Source organism: Emys orbicularis, chromosome 3 (assembly GCF_028017835.1).
Source record: "Emys orbicularis isolate rEmyOrb1 chromosome 3, rEmyOrb1.hap1, whole genome shotgun sequence".
Classification (NCBI taxonomy): Eukaryota; Metazoa; Chordata; order Testudines; family Emydidae; genus Emys; species Emys orbicularis.
In genome coordinates, this window is record NC_088685.1 from 163817352 (window position 1) to 163841366 (window position 24015).

Sequence of the window (24015 nt, forward strand, 5' to 3'; positions counted from 1 at the left end):
CTGACGTACGCTGTCTGAAGATTAGGCCCAACAACTTTTACCAGTGAGCATGAGTAGCTTGGGGCACATCAGGAAAAGATGGATGAACTGGTCACCACAGTAGAGCCTTTTCTTTGTCCATACTGCTTTTGTTGTAGGATCCTTTCCACCCAGACAGGGCATAGAAGAGACATTATTAGTGTCCAATAATATATATGTATTGTGAGTTTTGTGTCATGTGTGCCTTTAAAATTCAAAGGTTATAGGAAGATTTTAATATATTAAAGGGGTTCAGAAACTTTCTCTTATTGTTATAAACTCTTAAGGGTTGAATGGTGTTTTAATTATGGAGACAGATAGTGTCAAACATACAAGCTTGCATATTTTGACCCGAGTTATTGATATCCTAAAAAATAGTACTTGAATACTTAACCCAAAAGTCTTTACCTGAGCTTGAGTGCCTAAAGCTGCAGTCAAGCAGTGAGTTACCATCTGTTGGTATAATTAAGGGAAGAAGAATCCTTTCTTTGGCCACGCTTTCTTTTTTTGGCCACTGACCCTAATTCACAGTGGTATTGGTAGCGAAAGCGTCTCCATAAGATTGGCCTCCTGCCAGTCCTTTGGTTGCCATTTTAAAGGCATGGAGAAATAGTCTTATCTGAGGTACCACGGAATTGGAGGAAAAGCAACTTTAAAATTGGTTCCTTGAAATGTTAAAAAGCTCAAATGATTTCAAAATATAGCACTAGCCTGCTATAGACCAAAGCCATAGACTATCTGCTGGCAACCACTTGAGTTGCAGCATTGCCTGGGAGGCCAGTTTGCACACTCCTCTTTCATAGCACCAGATTTTTGTGGGTTACTTCCTTGTTTTTAGAGGTGTATATGCATTTTCAGGAATGCACTCTGTATAACTCCTATGTTTACATGTTATTGTGTCAGTTAATAAAATTTTGGGGATTTTTCTCCCACTCACTCCACAGTGTTTATGGGGAGTGTTTATGTGAGGCATGAAAAGCATTAGAGGGATGTGAAAGAGGTCTTACTGTATTGGTGTTATGCTTTTTCAGAGCGCCCTGTAGCTGATAATGAGCGGATGTTGGATATTCTGCAGCACTTTGGTGTCCAGAGAAACGAGGTTCGTTTCTTCCTTCGCCATGAACGTCCCCCTAGCCGGGAAACAGGTATGTAGTGATCTGAATTGCTCAAATCTGATTTAAAAGAACAAACTAATTTTAAAAAAAGGAGTACTTGTGGCACCGTAGAGTATTCCTGTTCTTTTTGCGGATACAGACTAACACGGCTGCTACTCTGAAACTAATTTCAGGCATTCTTAAGGCTAGGTTAACTGTTGCATGTATTATGATGGCTACAGTCTCTCTGACAAAGAGTCGGGGATCCTCGGGGGCACTGTTTGGTCTGACCATCATTTTGCCTGCAAGAGAATGCTACTGCCAAAAAACTTAGGCTCACTACGTACACTAAATATGACTTCTATTAAGTTTCAAGCAGAATTGGGATGGTTTAATTTGTTCTCCCCCCTCTAGCCCCCCCAATTCTTGTATTATCTACAGAAACCCATATTTGCCAAACTACTTTCTATCTCTATGGGTTTTATTCAGCTATCCATCACCATGGTATATGAGCTCATTCTGTGTTAAATAGATTGGCAGTAGCGAAGTCTCTACAGGACTTCAATATTCCCCCAAGAAGTATCTGCTGTTTTTTCTGCTATATTATAGTTACTGTGACAATTGCCCATTTCTGCCTCCATTTGTTTATAATCTGTCTTCTGTGGGTTTTACCTGGAGAATATTTTACTGCTGTGTTGCAGAATCAGTAAATATTATTTGGCAAATTTAAAAGATGTAATATTTTACCCTTTCCAGCTGTTTATAAACCTGTATGTGTTTTGGTGTTCAAATGCAATGCACTTGTCTTTCACATTCTTGGAATGTGATAATTAATAAAATTGCTTTGTGATTCTAATTGATCAAGCATATAAAAGCATATATCTCTCCTGGAGCACCTTTAAGATTTTTACTTTTAAATGAATGTGAAGTGATGGTTTGGGGGTGTTTTTTTTTTTGCCATTTGGTCTTCATATTTCTTTCGCTAAAAGTGTTTTATGTACATTAAAGTCAGTATGATATAAACTAGGTAAGCAAATCTTGAAGCTCAAGAAATTTCATATTGATGATGGAATAAGGAGAATGAAAAGCTTATTCTAGACCACATTTATCTAATAAGACCCTTCCTCTACAATTTAGGTGGCTGGGCATAGTTGTTGTTAATCCAAACTAATCAGGATTCAGAACAGAGGAGGGGTGTGTCTGTCTGACTTTAGTTTGCCTTAACTTGGCCAGATGCTGTATCCACATAGAAGCAAGAACACTGCCACATTTAATAAGTCTTCCAGTACCATGCTCTCACAGTGGGCATAATGTTAGTTTGCAAAATGCTGCATAAAGATGACTTCTTCCTGCAGCATACAGGGGGCATAGGGTGAGTTATGATATTGGCACTTGGCCTCTCAGTATCTTTAGTATGTAAACATTTCCGTAGATTTGAACAAGATTATAGTTTTTAGGTAAAGATGCTTCCTGATAATTCTTGTGGTAGTAAATGTACTGGATTGAATTAAACCTGGAGACACATCCTGTGTAAAATAAGTATTTTCCCCTAAAAGTGTAAGTATCCAGCCAAAGATTCAAATGGTAAGTATTAATGTTTTAGGCAATTCCCAGTGACACTAATTTAAAAGCAACATCCAAATAACATTCCAAAATGCTTTGGTTCACTGCATTTTGGTCCAGATCATACCCTATACAAATATTACCTGTGTATGGGCCAGGCTACTTCAGGTTTCATCTCCTGGAGTTTGTCATATTCATTCAGGTTAGCAGAATAGTATATGGTATGTGAACCCTTGACTTTAAGTATATAGGGACAATTGCCTAAGATGTTTGCTGACGGAGGGAGAAAATATTGAACCTACTTATTTGGGTCTTCTAAGGGCTTGAGTTCTTGTAGTATACAACCATTTAAAACCATCTTGCCTTTCAAAAATAAATGTTGACATTAAGTCACCATAATAAAAAAAAAACCTTTGTGATTAGAGATGAAAATAACCCACATCACTAAAACTTTTGTTAGTCGTATCAAAATACTCCCCCATCACATGTTTTTGTTTTTTCACAAAGTCATGGGGTGAAATCCTTGTCACAGTGAAGTGATGGGGGTGGGGGGTGGGGTGGGCGGCAGGTGTTGGCCATTGACTTAAATGGGGGCAGGATTTCACCACATTTATCACCCTGGTTAGTGTGCTACAGAGTGAGACTTCTACTTGAATTCTTGTTTAAAAAAATAAATGCCTCTCTGTTCAGAAGAGTGACTTGGGTTATTGAATAATCTTAAATAACTTTTTTTTTTTTAATAGCATGTAGATGATTTCTCATTCACAATAATGTAACCTTGTGCCTTCTTCCTCGCCCTCCTCCCCCAAATTTGCCAAGACAAACCACCAGGTCTACATATCATCCCTGCACCAGAGTAGAGAATAAACTCTCTCTGTTATTGTTTTGGCTGTCTGGGCTCCATTTTCAAATTCTTATCTGTCTGCCCATGTGAAGTACAGATGTCCAGTAATGAGAATGAAGTGTCCTCTTTTACTGTTGAAACAGTCAACCCCTTTGCTTATGAGATAAGGAGAGTGAGTTCATGCAGTAGATTTTCCTGGCCTAGTGCTCAATTTAATTTTCATTTAGCATTTGACTGCTTTAATTTCCATGAAGAGAGAAGTAAGGCATGTGTTGTAGGGCTCTCCATATCACCAATGGTGGGAATAACCTTGTAACAGCCTGTTTAGTAAAACATCCATGGTCTGCAGTTACGTTTATTTTAGTATTGCTAAAGGTAGGGCGAAAACCAGAATGTCACACAGAATCTAAACAGAAAGACAATGCATTCCCTCTCCTTTACAAAGAACGTTGTGTGTCAAGGGAGCAGCACAAATATTTCAAGTGTTACATTCTCCTTGAATGTTGTGTGTGTTAATCTAGGGAGTGGACAGAGGCCACAGGATCCGAGCTTAAAGAGAAATGGTGTAAAAGTGCCTGGTGATCGACGACTAGAGAATGGGGTAAGCATTCAGTTTAATGTCTCTCTAATGCAGTTAAGCAGAGCCTTTCGTTCTGAGTCATTGGTGCAAATCCAAACCTGGCAAACAAAGGTAGAAAGTTTGACGGATCTTTGGTGGCTGCTCTGGAAATATGCGTTCAGCCCACTCCACAAAAACACTATCGCAATTGACACCCTTGTTGGCAGTCTCTGCAGAGATGCTAAGAACTGGAAAGGAATAGACTGAACTACCCAGTTCCTGCCTATCATCCCCACTGGGTTGAAATGCAGTGGCAAAGGCAGTCTGAGGAAGCTTGTGCTAGTGTGCACCTGTTCTGTGGCCAAGCAGAGCACTTCAGTCTCAGTGCTGTCAATCAGATTCCTGTCATCAGCATTAGATCTGCAGAATGATAGTTTCATTTACCCTTTCTGTTAGCTTATTGCTTATTTTCCCCAAATATTGCCAAAGATATTGTTCATCTTGGTTCTATATTTCTAGTTGAGCTCAGTTGATCAGTTTCTTAAGAGTTGAAACCACTGCCATCTTAACTGCAAGTTTCCAAATCCAGGTTTAGTGTTTGCCAGTTACATAATGTGATGACTGGGCCAACTTCGAATTGTGACTTAAACTCTGATTCCAGAAAACAAATTGATCTTGGACTGCTTTGTAGGATGACTTCTCTATGCTCAGGGATCCATCCTGCAAGGTGCTGTGCATCCATCAAAACACTTAATTCATGCTGATCTTAATCCAGAGGGGTTCTTATAAAATATTTTTTATACATACACATTGTGCTATTTTGATTTCAATGGGCTACTCACCCAGTGCTTTGCTGGGTTGGGGCTCAGTACCTTACAAGCTCCTACAGTGCCTTTATACCAGTGGTTCTCAACTTATTTACCATTGCGGGCCACATATGCAGCTCTTTATGTGTTATGTGGGCCTCATCCACACAATATATATACTACTTGTATGGCCCTGAGGCTGTCACATGGGCCGCAGCTGTGTGCTGATTGAGCTGCAAGCGGGCCACTAGTTGAGAACTGCTGCTTTATATGCTCTACTGAAAGATGACCAAACAGGCCACGTATTTCATAATAGATCCACAGTGGCATTTATTTTTATTAAAAATAAAATTAAAAAGCTTTATATAATTTTTTTAAAGGTATCCTCTGGGACTAATTGTAAATACAGGACGCTGGTAGATAAATTTGACTCAATATATTCTTTTTAAAGGCCTTTATTCTTTTGTAATAACTGAACAGAATACACATTTTCAAAGTCTTCGAATTTAACATACTTTGGATTTTCATCTGCAGATCAGTGTTCCCAGAATGGATATGACTCTGGCTGAACTGCAGGAAATGGCATCACGCCAACAGCAACAAATTGAGGCTCAACAACAAATGTTGGCTAACAAGGTAAACTTGAAATATGTTTGTTTACAGTCCAGGAACAAAAGATCAGAAGAGTCCCTTCCCCCTCCCCCCCCCCCTTTGAGTACTCTCAGTACTTTGGCTCTCTTTTGTACATTTGGACGTTAATCTCAATAAGTGTTGAGTTCCTAGCAGTATGTTCTGATAAGAGGTTTATCTGCAACATTTTAAATAGCCAACAGTTTTAATGCTGATTAAATCAATCGCACAGCTTGTTCAGATGATAGAGCATAACACCAATGTTGTCATTCATTGTAGTGGCTCAGCCAACCCCATTTTGCTCTGTATATTCACCAGCTATTCACTGGATTTCATCAGTGAACAATGCTTTTGTCTCTTGGTGTAATACTCTCCTGTAACGATCTTGCTTTTTCATTATAGAGTTCAACATGTCTGGCTTCCTAGGGCAGCCATCTGGAAAAGATGGGCTGTAGCTGGTAAAAAGGAATTTAAAAAGTCTTTACAGAATAAGTCCTCAGTTCCTGTTCAACAAAACTAGTGATGGAACAAGGGGAACTAGTGAATCAACAAAAATAATTCTGAACACTCCTCTGCAAAATCAGGGTGCAGACTTTGTATTCACGATCCCTGAATCAAATACATACTGCTCTTGGGAATGTCACCATCAGTTGATGAGCAGTTGTCTGTGAACCCATTATCTGCTGGCCTATCCTGACATGTTTCCTGATATCAGGTTTGGCCAGTTTCCTGTTCTTTGGAGTGTGCTGTACTGGAGAAGCAGGGCTGTATTGGTGCTCCTGGGCTGATTCAGTCTCATCCCACCATTCTTTCTCTGCTGGTAACCGTGCCTCACTCTGCTGCCAGGTCCCACCACTGGCCTGTCTTTGTCTGCCACGGCTGTGATCGGAGTAGGACCAGCATGGAACAGAGAGCAGCTTTGTGCCTACAGGGCTAGATTGGGAGGTTAGGTGGGTGGAGAGTGGGATGCTTCTGGGAGAGGGAATAAAGAGTGGACTATGACAATAGGCAGGGAGGGTGGGAGGGCAGAGTTTCCTTGGCTTACATCCCTCATTTCATTATCTGAATCAGCAGACTGGTTTGTAGAAGTCTACGGGTTAATGCATGAAAAGTTTAAATATGGGGTATTGAAACTCTTGGTTCTCCATACCAATTGTAAGGTTATTGGAATGTCAGTAAGTCTTACTCAGTTGGGTGCTGGAAGCCAGTTTCATAACTTGACTATAGCAAATGCAAAGTGGTATAATAGCTTTTAATACCAAATCCTTCCCCTTTTTCAAAAATATCCACTGAGACTTAGTCTGAATTTGTTTGCATTTGGCAGTACAAGGTGGTGTGGAATATCACATGTAAGCACACATCAGGGATATAGTGACTGGAAGCATTCTCATATTAACATATTTCATGGTCAGCTCCTAGCTGAATCTAACTCTAACAAGTGACTGGGGTTTTTCTCTTGAAGTTAACACTGCCAACAAACACCTACTTTGCCTGGGTAAATTAGTCCAGGGCAAAGCTTTGTGTCCCTAATCCCTAAAGATTAGAGATGAGTGTCATGTGCTATCAAGAATGAATCACTGTTAGGCCAAACTCACCTGGTTATATAACACTTAACAACTATGAATAACCAGCCAAAAAATAATGGGGAATAGCCACTAGTGTTAGAAATAGCAATAAATCTAAATCAGCACAACATCTGTAAAAACAAAAATAGAAAATACTTATTCCAAAGGAAATCACACAGGAAAAACTGGATGTACACAGTTTCTCAATTTGCACTGTGGTTGTCTTCCAGCATCTGCACAAATAATCTGGATGACCATCCATCAGGCAGATTTGCTCTGTGGCCTGCATCTTGTAAATAAGTTGTCTATTGGATGTCCTACAGAAGAGTTTGTTTCAACTGGGATGCCTCTCTTTCCTGGAGGATTATTAGGAAGTCCAAGTTGTTCGCACACCCAGTCTTTTCACCATTCCTGCTGAGTTACTCCTTTCATTTATGCTCAAGGCCACCTTCCAGCTGAATCCTGTCAGATCATCTCTGAAGAAAAAAAACCAATGTTTGCTTTCTAGAGCAGTGATTTTCAACTTGGGGTCTGCAGACTGTCTGAGATTTCTAAAGGGGTCCATACTGCCATTTGAAACTTTTTAAGGGGTCCGCAAATGAAAAAAGGTTGAAAACCACTGTTCTAGAGTGAGGCTGTGATGTTACTAGCTTGTATTCCCGAGCACATGGGGGGCAAGGGGGGAAACACCAAACTGATGCAGCCTAGGATACTGCAGGTGCTACTTGGGTTAACTATGAAAGTGACCCATGTCGCCCTTTTTTCTTCGTGATCATTAAAGGCCAATATTTTCAAACACGACTAGTGATTTTGGATGCCTCAAATTCTGCCCAATTTGAGATGCCTTAAAGGGGCCTTATTTATTTAGTTAGTTAGTTAGTTAGTTAGTTTTTAAAAGTGCTGAGGACCCACCCCAAAACACTGGTCATCTTTGAAAATCTGGGCCATGATATTTTGATGGGGTGCTTGAATAACCCTTGGTAACTATTCTCCATTAACCGCAGGAACAAACTACCAAGGGAAGCAGTGGCGTATCCATGTGTTGAAGTCTGTATATCAAGACTGGATGCCTTTCTGGAAGGATTTAGTCAAACACAAGCTATTGGGCTCAATATAGGGGTAACTGGGTGAAATCTCTTAGCCTGTCATATACAGGAGATCAGACTAGATGATATAATGATCCCTCTGCCTTTAACCCAATTGTTCATACATTTTAAGATATGGAGATGCTTTTCTAGTGCAGCATCAATTTTGTTGTAGTAGCTGTGATCATTACTTTCCTGATCTGAGAGGTCTGATATCTGATTATGGGATAGAACCTTAATATGCAATACATGACCTGCTACTTTATCGCTTAAGACTACTACATCTGAGATTATATCCATCAATACATTACCTTGATCAAGCATATAACCTATTCAAAATTATAATTGCTAAATTGCTTCCTGTCTCTACCTGCAGGAGCAGCGTTTGAAATTCCTGAAACAGCAGGATCAGCGACAGCAACAGCAAGCTGCTGAAAAGGAAAAACTTAAGCGACTAAAGGAAATTGCTGAGAATCAGGAAGCCAAGTTGAAGAAAGTGAGGGCGCTCAAAGGCCATGTGGAGCAGAAAAGACTCAGCAATGGAAAACTCGGTGAGCAGCTCTAGAGAGGTCATATTGGGAGGTGGTTGTCTGAAATAGCTCATAAAACATTCTTGGACTGTGGAACTTTCATTTTAAAATTTTTAAAGCTTTTCAGTTAAAATGTTCCTGTGCAGAGTCAATCAACTGAATGTTTTAAAAATCTGAAAAATATTTTTAAAATATCTGTTAGATGATCCCTTTGATCTCCCTGCAAATGGTGGGTTGATGCTTAAAGTAAATTTTCTATCTTTTTTGTCCAATTCAATTTTAAATGTCCAAACAATGTTTCCACCACATCCCTGGGAAACTATATTCTTCAGCCTAGTATATTTTCTTTAACTTCCTTATTATACCCCCTTTGAATCACATTAAATATTTTTTCCATCCATTTTTCCATATCCTTTAAATATTTAGGCTGTTACATCCTCCTTCTTTAGTCATCACTGAAAAAAGCTCTGCATGACATACTATCCATGCTGCCTTTAGAACAGGAGCTGGCTTCTGAGTCGCAAAAGTGGTATTGTAAAAAAAATAAACTAGAGTCTATCTTGCCACCAAATAATTTTTTAGGGTGTCACATCTTGGTCAGTCGATCATAGTGTCACATGCTTATTTCAAATTTCATATCAGTTCAAATATTTTCTTTCCCCTTCTATATATAGTATTGTGCAGTGAGACTTTTTTACAGCAAAGTTTAAAGAAAAATAGTCTTATTCATGTCAAAAACACACCTGGTGCTTTACAGATATAAATTAAAGCAAGGCCCCAGGCCTGAGCAGCTTATCGTATAACTCAAAGAGAACGCAATGAGCAGACATCAGATAATGAGTGGAAGGCAGTAATGGGTCGACAAAATAAGCAAAGTTGGGAAAGTGCTGGGAGAATATATGTTATAGGTGACCGTATATTTATGCCCGCATCTGTAATTTACACTCCATGCATCTGAAGAAGTGAGGCTTTTTACCTACGAAAGCTTATGCCCAAATAAATCTGTTAGTCTTTAAGGTGCCAGCGGACTCCTTGTTTTTGTGGATACAGACTAACATGGCTATCCCTCTGATACTTGGCAGTCATTTTAATTGTCATGTCTCATTAGCTACTTATAAGACATACAATATTATTTAAAGTTTAACATAATGGGTTCAGACAGTAGAAATTCCTGATTTGGAGTGTCTCGATAGGATGCTATTTGTGATAAGCTTGTAAGTCCATTCAGAGATCCCAAGAGATTTGATGACCTATTGAATAACTTGTGTATATATACTCAGTCATTCATGCTATTTAACGTTAAGACTCTGCATAGCGTAAAAGCACCTACCTGAGTATTATAGGGTTAATTTCCATGAGCAGTTCCTGCATGATGCTGGATTTAGCTTCCTCCTGGTAACTCTGCCTGATAAGTTTGTACTTCAAATGATCAAAGCAATATTTATTTTGGTTGTTTCTCACCAACGCATTTGATGCACAGAATTAATGTTAAATTTGGGATTTACCGGAACTAACTTTCCTTGCTGTATATTTTGTAAAGACCCAGAAAACAAATTAACTTTAGTGTAAGAAGCACCTACAAGGGATTTTTGTGTCCAATTCATTTGTAACTGCCTGTTGTAGACCTGGCTCCAGCACTGTTCTGAAGAACTGCAGGGCGTTCTCTGTTCCCTTAACTGCTGCCTTGGATGCAACCCACACTTGGTTCTTTCTCAGCTGCAGCTATTGTGCTTTCTTCCTTTCTAGTGGAGGAAATTGAACAGATGAACAGTTTGTTCCAGCAAAAGCAGCGAGAGCTGGTACTGGCTGTGTCAAAAGTAGAGGAACTTACCAGACAACTGGAGATGCTGAAGAATGGCCGGATTGATGGTTACCATGACAACCAGTCTGCTGTAGCTGAGCTTGACCGACTGTACAAGGAGCTGCAGGTAATGGCAAATCTGCTTTGCAAATGAGAACTTCCAATAATGGCTAAAAGTTGGTAGGTCCACGTCTTGTCTTAGAAATACAGCACGTTTTCATTCCTCCAACTGCCATAGAGCTGCATGAGATGTATTGTGAGGGCAGCATATCTATCATATTCAAGATAACAGGTGGAATATACTGTACTGAACAGGTTGTATATATTGTTAAAGCAAAATTGACTAATCAACAGACTGTTATGAAAAGAAGGAAAAAGTAACCCCAATTTGTGTGTGTGACTTTACCTTTTAGAATTCTGTTTATTTCCTCAAGTGTCTCCTGGTCTTCATCCTGAACGCTGATCTGTTTTTTGTTCCTGGTTTGTTTTCCCCCTTTTGAATGTATTCAGTTGAGGAACAAACTGAACCAGGAGCAGAATGCCAAGCTGCAGCAACAGAGGGAGTGTTTAAACAAGCGCAACTCAGAGGTGGCAGTTATGGATAAGCGTGTTAATGAGCTGAGAGATCGACTGTGGAAGAAGAAGGCAGCACTGCAACAGAAGGAGAATGTACCGGTAAGGACTGGATAGCTGTTGATAATCCTGTTTAGTTTGCTGCCCAAACAATATTAAGTCAAGACCCTGCTTGTGGGGAAGGTTGTTCTTCTCTATCCCTTGGTGGTGATAGTCTTGTATTATTAAAGTGCTTTTCATGCTGCATCGGTGTTAACCTACTTAGTGTTCATAGGCAAGAGCTCTCTTTGTGCTGCTGTTAGATTTTTCAGATAGCCTTGTTTTTTGCAGAGCTGGTATATTTACTTGGACTGTAAAGAAACTTTACTTTTAATAAGAGAATGCTACTGTTTTTTATGCCTTTTTTCCTGACTCCTGTAGTGGTCTCTGGTGTGTATTGCCATATTCAATTATTTGTACTTGCATTCTTTATTTAGATTTCTTCAGATGGGAATCTACCCCAGCAAGTGGTATCTGCCCCAAGTCGAGTGGCAGCGGTAGGTCCTTATATCCAGTCCTCCACCATGCCACGTGTTGCCTCCAGGCCTGAACTTCTAGTGAAACCTGCATTTCCAGAGGGAACCCCAACTTTGCAGGCACCCGATGGTCCTCTGAAAACACAAACTCTGCCGAATATGAGAGCTACGGGTGTTTCTCAAGCTAAAGCTCCTGCTGGTAATTTATCTAATTCTCAGTTTCTATTAAATTCCTTCCACAAAAGCTTTTTTAAAACTACTTCTACTCTCTCTAATGTCTTTACATTAGTATCCCAAACAGTATTACAAGATTAAAGATTAAAATGACTCTGCTGGTTAGCGATTTTACTGTCATTACAGAGAAGGAGACCAATGCAGCATCTCTGTATCCTGGCAGATTGGTTGGAATCCTGCAGATGTTAAACTCAGTCACGAAGCAATCCAAGATCCTTTTATCATGCATTTGGGGAATAAAACCTGTAACACTGGCTGATGCTTTACTATAAATGTTCAGTCATTGGTGGGGTCGAGGGGAAATGGGCTGACCTTTGATGGCAAATTGCTATGTAGGGAGCCAGAGTTTGATTTCTGGTCTTGTTTCTCCTGCTGGTGTAAAAGGAGTGCTAGTGGGCTTGGCATGTTCTTTCTGTGCAATTCTTGCCATGAGATGATGTTTGACTGGTTAGAGGTAAAGCAATGTGGAAAATTTGAGAGATGTAAAAACATCCTTCATGCTTGCACAGGGACACAAGACCTCTGAGAGAGAAATGCATAAGAGAAACCCAACATATCACAAAAGGGGGGAAAAGGTTGAATTGTGCAGTACTCATTGCTCCTCTTCTTCCTTCCTTCCTTCCTTCCCCATCACTATTATTTAAGAAATAGTCATTGCCCAGAAATGATGCACATGTCCTTCACTACTCGGTAAATATTTTGGAAGTAGAGACTAAAATTGTTGGAGTGGAACTCAAGCCTTGGTGTAATAGGGACACTCACCTCTTGAGTGCCTCCTGCTGCTATGTGTAGAACTGCAGTCCTTTTCCCCCCCTCTCCTGTGACCCGTTAAGGTTGGCAACCTCACTTTGAGGGGTCTACAGTGCCTCGGCCCTCCGGCCAGCTCACAATCCAAAATGGACTTGTTACCCCTGAAAGGTTTCAACAATGCTGTTATCTACCCTCACCAGGGTCTTCAGCCCTAGCTCTGGGCCCTTTAAATGCAGCTCTTTACTTGGCTTTCCAAACAAGCCTTGTCCCCTTCTGAGGGTTTACACCACTTCACCAGTGGGGGAACCTGGGCCTGCCCACTACTCTGGCCTCCAACCCCGGAACCCTAAAACAGCAGCCACATACTGCTCACTTCAATTTGTTGCTGCTACTTCCCTGGGCCTCTTCCCACCTGGCCCGTTTATCTTCACCTCCTATCTTAGGGTTAAAGTTCTCAGGACCTCTCATTCCCAGCTTAAGCAAATGCAGACAGAACCAAATTCTGGTAGTCCCTCAAGTTCCTGTGGCCGGAGAGGAGCACCCTGCCGTGTCTCTCTGGTCCCAGCAGGGAACTGACCCACTAAGGCAAAGCCCCGCAACTCCCATTTATCTGAGCCTACTGGGCTCTGATTGATTGGCTGCTTCTATGCAGTCTCTCTAGGCAACCCTGGAGGACCCACCTTGGTTGCTCCATTCCTGGGGTTACGTGTAGTAGGACCATGGGGCCTCCAGCAGGAGGCCACGAAGGATCTGGTACACAGCATCACACTTGGCTGTAATGAAACCTAAATTTTAATCACCAGGGTTCTCTGTCCTGTATCCCCCTTTGATTCCCTTCTCTTGAACCTATGACCTTGCTCCAGCCCGTTTTCTCATTTGTTGTCCCTGGGAATCAGCTGATCCCTAGTTCCATGGCTCCTTGATTGAAGAGGAGTGGGCTTTTAGTTTTAGATATCAAATAGGCTGCTAGCCTTGCTTTCTGTAGTGAAACCTTGCTATGTGTAGTTCTCTGCTGCTTCTGCATGAGATTGACTCAAACTCTAGTTATATCTTATCTCTAGCATGGTCATAGTCACTGGTTACCAAGACGTACAACTTCTGATCCTTTAGTTCAGGACAAAATTTGTCTTAACAGTTTGTCCATTTCTACTGCATTAGAAGGGTGTTATTTTGCAAATATATAGTGAAACTCTTTACTTCTACAGTATTGAAACTAAGAACAAGATCCATGCAACAGCTTGTTTGTTTGTTTTTGAAGCAGATTTTATATCTGCTCCAGTGAATTTAAAGATCATCCCTCTCTAATTGTGTCTGTGTGCACATTGAATATATGGATGATTTTTCTGCTTTTTTGGATGTCACTAGCTGGATTTACTACTGCTTTGATGCATCATATTTTTCTTTAGTTTGCATTAAATGTCTCTTCTCTCCCCCCCCTACACACCATTTCTCGTTTTACAGACTATATTTTATTAGCCAAGGAAAGCTTGCATACCAACCAGGAGCATGCCAGTGAAAACATCAGTCTAGATTTTGCCTAAAAAAGTTACAATCCCAAAATGCAGGCAAATGCTGACATTAGTGAGCTTCACTGCTCTGGGAAATATAAAAGTTGTGTTAATTTTTTATGTTGTAATTAGAGGCAAAATGTGTCCAAGCCGTGCAAAGGATTCTTAAAAAAGCTGAGAAATCTAGAGTGATATTTATCTTAAATTATGTGATGGAGGAATCTCATTTAATGAAGAGGCTAATGAACAGAGGTCAATAAATGAAAATGGTTTTAGTTAAAACTGTTTTTCTTTCTTCCGTCTACACACTAGGCCCTACAATCCCAGGTTCAAAACCTCCACCGGCTGTCCCTGAATGGTGTAATTCAAATGCAGACAACTTCATTAGCCAAGGACCAGTCTCTTCTTCAGCAAAAGGAAATGTGACTAATGAAGGGCAAGGTGAGTTCTTATTCATCTTGTACAAAAGTTATGTTTTATTCATATTTGCTAATCTATACACTGGTGAGAAACCAGTTAATGACAAACATTTACAAGTTGATGTGTATAATTCATTTTAGTAATAGAATTGAAGACCGTTGTTTTTGCAGGTTACTGTAGCAAACCTACTAACAATCTACTGGTTGTTGGTGTTTGTTTTTAACGCCCCTAATTTTGTATGGTGTTATTACAGTAGAGAATATTGCCTGCAGATCTGGTCTGGTTTGGTTTGCATCTTATAATGTACAACTTTTCTTGGGGTCTTTAGAGTATGGCATGGGGGAGTAGGATTATATATAAGCTTCCCTATACAAGTCCATACAGTGACAGAAGAGTGAAATGGACCTCTTATTGTTGCAAATGGATTCCAGATCTTTGCCTTAATTCTGCCTTTCCTCTCCTTCAGGTGGTGATGGAGAGACTCCACTACGAGAGAAAGAGAAGAAAGTGCGTCCTTTCTCAATGTTTGATTCTGTGGATCAGTCCACTGGAGGGCCAGCACTGGGCTTGCTGAGAAAAAACCAGAGCAGTGAAGACCTCCTGCGAGATGGTCAGGTATGCAGAAAATGCATAGTCCTTGTCTAGTTTTGCACTTATCTCATTTTCCTGCATTCCAGGAAATCCTTCTATTAATGATTGCTGCACAGCTTCACAAACACGGCCTTAATAAAATTGAAAGGGCTCTGGTTCTTTTAAGGGAATACTAGAAGGGAATTGTAGGCTTCTAAGGTGAGTACGTAGCTCTCAAAATCACCCTCAGTCTACCTACTCTGAATATTTATCATGTGCAAATAGTTGTGCTATTCACATTTGCTTGCATGCAATCAATATTTCCTTGCTAAGATGCTATACAGAACCTGTGCTTTAAAACAAACTGTTTAGGTTTGAGTATCTGTTTATAATCTATTAACACAATTTGGTAGCATCCCTCAGATCTTAAATAAATCACAACAGAATTCAGTAATCTGTGACTAAAAATTCAGGTGCTACATGTGAAAATAGAGAGGATACAGAAGTTAGAATAAACTTATGTATGTATCATTGTAGTAAATACCCTAGCTAGCCTTACAGAACTACTGTGATTCTTCCATAATTTATCACTTTAACAGACCCTTTCAACTGCCAGATATTTAAGATCTTCTGTGGCCAATCCAGGGATTGTGTACAACAGCTGTGATTATAATTCAAATCTTGGTATTTCATGCATTCTTATGAATAACAATAGAGACCATAAATACCACTGCAGAAATAATCACATCTGTAGCTATTGTGCTGTCTACCCAGTGTCTTTCCCACCAGATCTGCTAGAACACCCTTTTTAACACAGTGCTAGATTAGACTTTCATTAATTCAGCTATGTTTTTGTCTTGCAGATTGCCAATAAAAATGTGACGAAAGTACCACCGCCAGTTCCCACTAAACCAAAACAGATAAACTTACCTTATTTTGGTCAAGCCAGTCAGCTACCTTCTTCTGAAACTAAGCTTGATGGAAATCCACAGAAGCTGCCTTTGGCTATTGTAACTATGGGGAACAAACAGAAGTCAGCAGCCCAGCAGCCACCCCATACTTCCCAGCAGATCCAACAACGAATCTCTGTGCCTCCCAGTGGTCCCTCCACTATCCAGGACCAAGTTCTTTCCTCATCCAAACAAGAGAGTCCACCTGCAGCAGCTGTGAGACCTTTCACTCCTCAGCCATCCAAAGAAAGTCCACTTCCATCATTTCGAAAGCCACAGACCGTGGCTGCGAGTTCAATATACAGCATGTACACACAGCAGCAGACTCCTGGGAAGAATTTTCAGCAGGCAGTGCAGAGTGCTCTGACAAGGGCACAGACCAGAGGCCCACACTTCCCAAGCAGTAAGGATGTGGATGTCTTTCACTTTCATTTGTAAAGTTACATGGGAACTGTAATGTGTATATCACTTTCTTGGGGAACCAAGAGGGATATGGAAGCTATAAATCGTTAGCTACTAAAGGTCAGTGTTTGTAGCAGAGAGAACAGTAGTGAAGTGCACAGTATCAACTTCCGCCCCCCCCCCCCCCAAGATGCTTGTGTAAAATATGATTACCTGTATCTGTCCTGTTACCCTGGTCTCTAAAACAATACCTTTCTTCCAACACTGGGGAGGTGTTTATTTTAATATCTGTAGGATAAGGCTGGCTTCTAGCAGGTTCAAAAAGATACGATTATTCTACCTTCTCACTGTACTAGATAGTTCTTTTTGTTGGTCAAATACTTAGTTTTCTCTTTCTGAATTGCTCATCAGTGTATGGCAAGCCCGTGATTGCTGGAACCGGCGCACAAAATCAGTCACAGCAGACGGAGAACGTCTACTCAAATAGCCACGGCAGTCCGGAGCCCGAAATGGAGACAATAGCTTCTGCCCATGAGAATCATGAAACTGAAAGAATTCCTCGCCCGCTCAGCCCTACCAAACTGTTGCCTTTCTTATCCAACCCTTACCGAAATCAGAGTGATGCCGATTTGGAGGCCCTAAGGAAGAAGCTGTCTAATGCACCAAGGCCACTGAAGAAGCGTAGTTCTATTACTGAGCCAGAAGGTCCGAATGGGCCTAATATTCAGAAGCTTTTGTATCAGAGAACCACTCTGGCTGCCATGGAGACCATCTCAACCCCATCATATCCATCTAAACAAACCTCCACGTCTGCCAGTCCTGAAAGCCCAACAGAAATCCAGAACCCTTATCTAAGCACAGAATCCGAGAAAGAAGTGGTTCCTTCCACATCTGAACCAGCCATCACCGAGGAAGCAGAAAACACAAGCATAGATCAGAATGAAGTGCCTCTACCTTCAGCAGGGCTAGATAGCGTGCCTGAGGTAACATCAGACAGTGATGCACTCATGCAGTCTGAAATGGAAGAACCAAGTCTAGAGTCATCAGAACCACTGGAAGTTTACATGGAGGAATATCCTCCATACCCACCACCACCTTACCCATCAGGAGAACCAGAGGGACTGGGAGAGGACTCCTTCAGTATGCGACCCCCTGAAGTCACTGGAGAGTTTTCCTTACCTCCTGTAAGTACCAGCACCTCTAGTTAGCCTAAGATTTGAGTACTTCATAGATCATTTTAGGTTTCACCAATAGAACCTGTGCATTGCACTATGTAGTAGGTTGTAGAGATTTCCTACCAGCATGTGGGAGAATAGTCACCTTAGCAGGCTGTAGGTCCCCCTCTGTCAGTGTCCAGTCTAGCTGTATTGATATCCTGTTTTCTCCAAAAGTATTTATTCTGGTTAAAAATTTCAAATAGTACTCCACACAGAACAAACCTAGAGTTTCTCTTAGGGTTTGTGAAAACGGTGCTCTCGGCATAAATCTCCATTTCACTCAAAGCTAATTCCATTTTAGAGGTAATAAAATTGTGGTTTTGAAATGGTAAATGCTTTTTGAAATCTGTATTCACGTTATTATTGATACTTGGTGGAGCCTAATATGCTTAGTCCTGGACCAGGTTGTAGACTGGAAGTGTACTAGGTAAACAATTTGTTGGTGCTAAAGGCTAGAGTTAACTTTCGTTCTAAAATTGGCACCAGCTACTTGCATCCATTTGACCGAAATTTAGTCGTTTTTATGATTCTCTACAATTCCAACTAATTAGCATCCATTAGTGGAGGTTACATGAAGATGGTGCCACTTACGAGCTACTAAAATAAACAGTAAGAAAAGTGAGATGACAAAACATGCCGCACAACCACTGGTTTAGAACAGAAATGTTAAATGTTTTCAGTTCCTCACACACTATAAACACACACAATAGGCTGGTGTACAAAAGTGGGATTCTACCAAGTCAACTGGAAAGCAGAGGAGCTAATAGCTGTCAATCAAGTTCACTTTCAGTCTTCTGATGTTGCATGGAATACCAGTTACCTTCCCCTCCCGCTCCCACTTCCACCATCCCCCCCCCCCTCCAAAAAACAAACAAACAAACTTGCAGGTGTGAAGAATTTGAACAATCAGGATTTCCCAAATCCCAAGAACTCAATTCAGTTGATCACCTTTGAGGCCATTTTGAACGTGTTCTGGAAGCTTTTCTCTGCAATACTGATTCTAGACTGATGTGAAGAAACGAGTCAAGAAGTTGAGCCCACACTAGGATATTTGGGTTTCTTGACAGGCTGTTTGTTGGAAAACCCTGGCTTTTTGTAGTTAATTTTTCTGGAAATCTCAAAGTCGTGTCAATTCACTTGCAGATCATAGATTGGTTCTCTTCATCTGCTAAATGTTTTGTTTCTTCCTGTGTTTTTAAATGAACAGAAGCCAACATGACTCACTTCTGTTGACCTCTTTTGCCCTGACATCTGTCAGTAGGAATTTGCATAGCCCTATGAATAGTGTTTATTGCTGTTGCACAGGCAGCTGGGGATATCGCCGTTTTTAACATATACTCATTCTCAACAATAGAGTGTTGGGCTTAAAATAAGTATTTGTAAAGTCAAAATTGTTTCCAACACAGCTGTAAAAATGTTAACTTAGATCTAAATATGGTTCTACAGAATCCCTCTAAAATTTTCCTTAATGTAGCCAGGTGACTTGCTTCTATAAACCCTATTCCTACTAATGAGTTTTTAATAATTTGTTGAAATCCAGAAGGACTATAATTTATACCAGTGTTTTAAAAATATCTTCCTTCTAGTTAGTGTGATAGCTTTTGACAGATGAATGATAAAATGCTGTGAATACAAAAATGCACTCATTCAATAATATTTTGCCTTGTTAGTATTTTTAGTTGACTTTTGGTTTAATGATTTTTCTATGTTAGGACCATGGGAATTGCTATATTAGACTGGACCATCAGTCTAGTATCTAATCTCCAGCAGTGGCCCTTATCTGAGCCTTCAGAGGGAGGCAAAAATCTCCCATTATGTATCTAGCTATCTGTACAGTGTTGTGCAGGAAGAGTGGTGGTTTGGGGACATCTTGAGTCTAGATTTCATATACGACCTCAATCATAAGTTCTACCATTGTTCTCAATGTATCAAGAATTCCTATAACCTGTATTTTTTTTTTTCCCCCAGGGGAAGAGGACGAACTTACGTAAAACTGGCTCAGAGAGGATTGCCCATGGAATGAGAGTGAAATTCAACCCCCTTGCATTGCTTTTAGATTCATCTTTGGAGGGAGAATTTGACCTTGTGCAGAGAATCATTTATGAGGTAAAAATATTATAAGGGACGGGATTAAAATTGAAGTTTACATTAGAAACTTTTTGCCACTAAATGTTGAGAAGATGGTATCAGGTCTGTAAGAGATGGTCCCACTGAGGGGCCAGTTCAGATGGCAACATATCCACAGTGTTGGTTCTGGATATTCAGTGTTAAGTCTTTTTAGGGAATAATTTTGCCATGTTGTCCTTAGTATGTCTTGATCTCTTCTGACAATATGTAATCTATAATATATCAAGTGACTTGATAACACACAAGTACAAATCACTTACCTTGCTTACGTTTCAATGTGAAATATTCAAGAATCCTGACTCCCAATTCCAAAAAGTTGCCGTGCCATCCCTCTCTAAAATTAGCTCTGATCAATTCTGTAATGCTGCTTTTTACTAAATTATCTGGACACTGCAAATATTCCCTGTAAACCATTTTCAATGTTTGACTGCTACAGTGAATTTGAGTTAAGTGTACGTGTGAGACTTGGTGGGGGTTTGTATTCATTTAGTTCAGGGTTTCTCAAACTGGGTGTCGTGACCCCTTGGGGTCACAAGGTTATTACTTGGGGGGTCGTGAGCTGTCAGCCTCCACCCCAAACCCTGCTTCGCCTCCAGTATTTATAATAGTGTTAAATATTTAAAAAGTGTTCTTAATTTATAACAGGTGTTGCACTCATAGGCTTGCTGTGTGAAAGGGGTCACCAATACAAAAGTTTGAGAACCACTGATTTAGTTGCTGCTTATTGCCCATATCCATCACAGAAACTTCGCTCTTAAGTAATCTTTCAAAACAAGATGACAGTCTGTCCATTTTTATAAATGGTTCCATCTGGACAGTAGTGCTGTAGAGAGAACCATTTGAATGTGAATGGCTTCTTTTTCTGTGCCCTGTAGGTTGAAGATCCCAGCCTGCCCAATGATGAAGGAATTACAGCACTTCACAATGCCGTGTGTGCTGGTCACACCGAGATTGTAAAGTTTCTGGTACAGTTTGGTGTGAATGTTAACGCTGCAGATAGTGATGGATGGTAAGGACAGTCTTCAGTTTCCTTTAAGTGGTATTAGTGTGAAAACTCATTGCCAAAGAACAGCTCCTTTTGGGCTGCCCTGAATTAATCTGATGGGAGGCATCTGAGTTTGACTCTCCAACTCTGCACCCTACTTTTTGCACTGCAGACGGGAGCTGGAAGCATTCCCTCCATGAAGCTCTTGAGTTCTGGACAGGTGGGATTTCAACTGTTGCAGCACAAGTCTTAATGAAAGAGAATGGAGCTTGAGAATTACTCACTCCTGTCTAAACAAAGTGCGCTGGGATATTACAGAACTAATTAGTGATGCTTTTCCTGCTGGAGAACCTGGTTGGGCAGAAGCAATTCCTGGTGAGGCGTCAAGTAAGGATATAGCCAGGGTGAAAATATGGCCTGTTGATGAAGGCCTGCAGCATAAGCTTCTGAACCCCTGCTAGATGAGTTTTCCTCACCCAATTTGGCCACCACCTTGAGTGGGACAGAGGAGGAAGAAGGGTGTAACCCACAATGGGGAAGTTCGAAGGACAGAAAATCCTGAGGTTGAAGAGGAGGTGGCTCAAAAAGACCCTGACTATAATGCTTCTGGGTTACAGTTAGTAGCTATAATAATGCTATACTTGGTGTAGAAAATTTGTTCCTGTTTCTTTTTTGTTTGAAAATTAATATTTGAACCCCGCTGGGGTGGACACAACTGTCGAGGAGAATCCATATGAGCTTGCAATGTTAACATGCAGTCTTGACTTTAGTAAAGCTTTTCATACTGTCTCACATGATCTTCCAGCCTGAACCGCTACATCTCCACAGCTATTTTTTCGTACCCTAGTGTGAGCCCTGCTAGCACAAGTCTGTCTGCCAGGGTGGGTGGCTCACTTCCGGATGCAGTGTAGACATACCCAATAAGTACTGCTGCCAGTAACACACCTGAAAAGATGTCTTGAACCTAACAATCACTCTTCCTCTCCCCAATTTGTAGGACCCCTTTACACTGCGCGGCATCTTGCAATAACGTCCAGGTGTGCAAATTCCTAGTGGAATCAGGTGCTGCTGTGTTTGCTATGACCTACAGTGACATGCAGACAGCTGCAGACAAATGTGAAGAAATGGAAGAAGGCTACACCCAGTGCTCTCAGTTTCTGTACGGTATGTGTTCAGAGTTCAGTTCTGAAGAATACAAGCTGCTCCATGGGGCCTTTCAATATGTTTTTTTTTTTTTTTAATTCAATTACTGAAGTGTGGCTAGCCAGAAATGAGCAAAGCCTGTTGAGCAGAGGAGACTTTGATTTAATTGGAGAAGCTGAGTGAGTTAACCCAATGGGAAAGCCCTCCAAAGACCACTGGGAAAAGTCTGCCTGAATTAACCAATATGTGCTAACTGAAGTGGATACAGAATTCTCCTACTTGGGTTGTTAATGTTTGCGGAAAGGCTCCTGTGTGGTGCCTTTCACCTGCTATACTTATTAGAAATGAATATCGGAAGTAAGGAAGTTTTTGCCAAGTTTCTGATCAGTCAGAGGTTTTGTGCTCTAAACTTGATTCCGTACTGTTTCCTGTATTCTGTTACCCCATAATTACAATGTAGGATTTTTTGAAGTCCTCTTCAGATAGTAAGGCTAGAGGGAGTAGCTGTTCAAAAGTACAGCCATCTTTGTCTTTTCTGCACTCTGCACAATATGGGAAGTGTATTGATCATTGAGGATCCCAAGCTTTTTTAACACATTAGTATTGAAAGTTCAAATGTATTTTCTCTTGACTATCTAACTGATCAGTAGATAGGAGATGACTATCTTTTTTTAGAAGTGGGGTGTGTGTGTGTGTGTGTGTGTGTGTGTGTGACTGGAGGATAGTAGTAAAAACAGAGCTTTTTAGTTATCCCTAGAACAAGTGGAACATAGGCAGTAGTTTGTACAAACTTCTGTAAGCTGCTTCATCAGTTATCTCAAAGTTCCAGATCTATTCAGCTGTCCTCATTGGATTGTGATTGCTAACCAAGGAGTCACTTGGTTTCAAATATAAAGGTGTTCTTTTGAAAGTAGGAAACCCAACTAAGTAGGATTTAAACTGAGGTCACAGAGATCCTTTCAAATAGGCATCATATTGGCTGTTCTATAGTGGTAAAATTTTAGGTCACTGTCTGTTTTTACAGATTGAAACTAGCATCTTTAAGCAAGCAGTAGGACACTGCTTATGTATTTGATGTCTGGTTATTTTTGGACTTCAAAACCTATTAATATGATGTTTCTGGTAATCTACAACAATGATAGTATGTTCATAGACTGGGAAAATCTGATTCCTGGTGCCAAGGAGTGAGTTCAGAATATTCCTTCCATTTGCCTTTTCATATGCTGCTATTTTAAAGAATGGATGTTGAATTGAAATCTGACCCTCTGGATGCCACAGTAGACAGAGCACAGGAGCCGCATATAAACTGGATGGATGTACTTCGTGTACTGGACAGCAGTGAAGCAGTCAATATATAGTCCTGAATAATATTCACCTAATCCCTTTTAGCTGCAAAGAAATGACAATACTTGTAAAGCTGCTTCAGCACATCTAGCCACATTTAATTCAATCCGGGCTGAAGGACTAGAGGCTTAAAGCAGAACTATGATATTACTTATGCTTGTAATCTTATTCCCATTGAGATTTGCTGGCTTTACCATCTTCATTTTAAGAGTAATTTCTACACACGGATAAACTGGGGGGGGGGGGGAAAGCAATTAAACAAACCCATGTCCATTACCTGTACGTTTCTCGCCTCTAGTGCTCTTGTGTTTTGACTTACAATTCTTTTCCCACACAACCCAGCTTCCCTTTCTGCCAAATCCTTTGGGATCCTAATCCTGTGTTCAATATCCCTGCATGTTGCTACAGTACATAACTAAGGTCCACATGCAACGGGGTCACTTCACTGCAAGGTCAAGTAGATGGTGAAAACGAGGGCCTTAGACCGAACACAAACCTTTCTTTAGCAGACAGAGTTAAGGAATCCTGTGAAAGGTGAAATGGGTTTGGTAGAGTTCTATTTGAAAGTTCTGACAAGGAATGATGAGTCAGTAATACATGCACATGATACTGAGATGTATTAATGTTCTTGCCTCAAGCATGCTCCTATAGCTGTGTAAGAAGGGCAGCCGTGCCCAGAGTGCCCTCCACTGGCAGACAACAGCATGACAGCTGCACCTGCCTCAGTTTCCCTCAGCTCTTCAGACATAGTCCAAAGCATCTTCCCAAGCATAAATATAGCC

At 40.7% G+C, this 24015-nt stretch overlaps 1 protein-coding gene across 1 annotated transcript in view; it reads left to right on the top strand.

The window, feature by feature from the left end:
• The first annotated feature begins 1077 nt into the window (after positions 1-1077).
• The window catches only part of TP53BP2 (tumor protein p53 binding protein 2), a 31361-nt gene continuing 8423 nt past the window's right edge, over positions 1078-24015 (top strand). Inside the window, exons 1-14 of the mRNA XM_065400573.1 lie at positions 1078-1163; positions 4041-4120; positions 5419-5520; positions 8541-8715; positions 10441-10622; positions 11006-11170; positions 11545-11782; positions 14388-14516; positions 14962-15110; positions 15929-16418; positions 16829-17601; positions 19603-19740; positions 20637-20770; positions 21744-21910. Coding sequence (XP_065256645.1) covers positions 5434-5520; positions 8541-8715; positions 10441-10622; positions 11006-11170; positions 11545-11782; positions 14388-14516; positions 14962-15110; positions 15929-16418; positions 16829-17601; positions 19603-19740; positions 20637-20770; positions 21744-21910 — 2827 coding nt within the window. The 5' untranslated portion in view covers positions 1078-1163; positions 4041-4120; positions 5419-5433. The remainder of the gene's footprint in view (positions 1164-4040; positions 4121-5418; positions 5521-8540; positions 8716-10440; positions 10623-11005; positions 11171-11544; positions 11783-14387; positions 14517-14961; positions 15111-15928; positions 16419-16828; positions 17602-19602; positions 19741-20636; positions 20771-21743; positions 21911-24015) is intronic.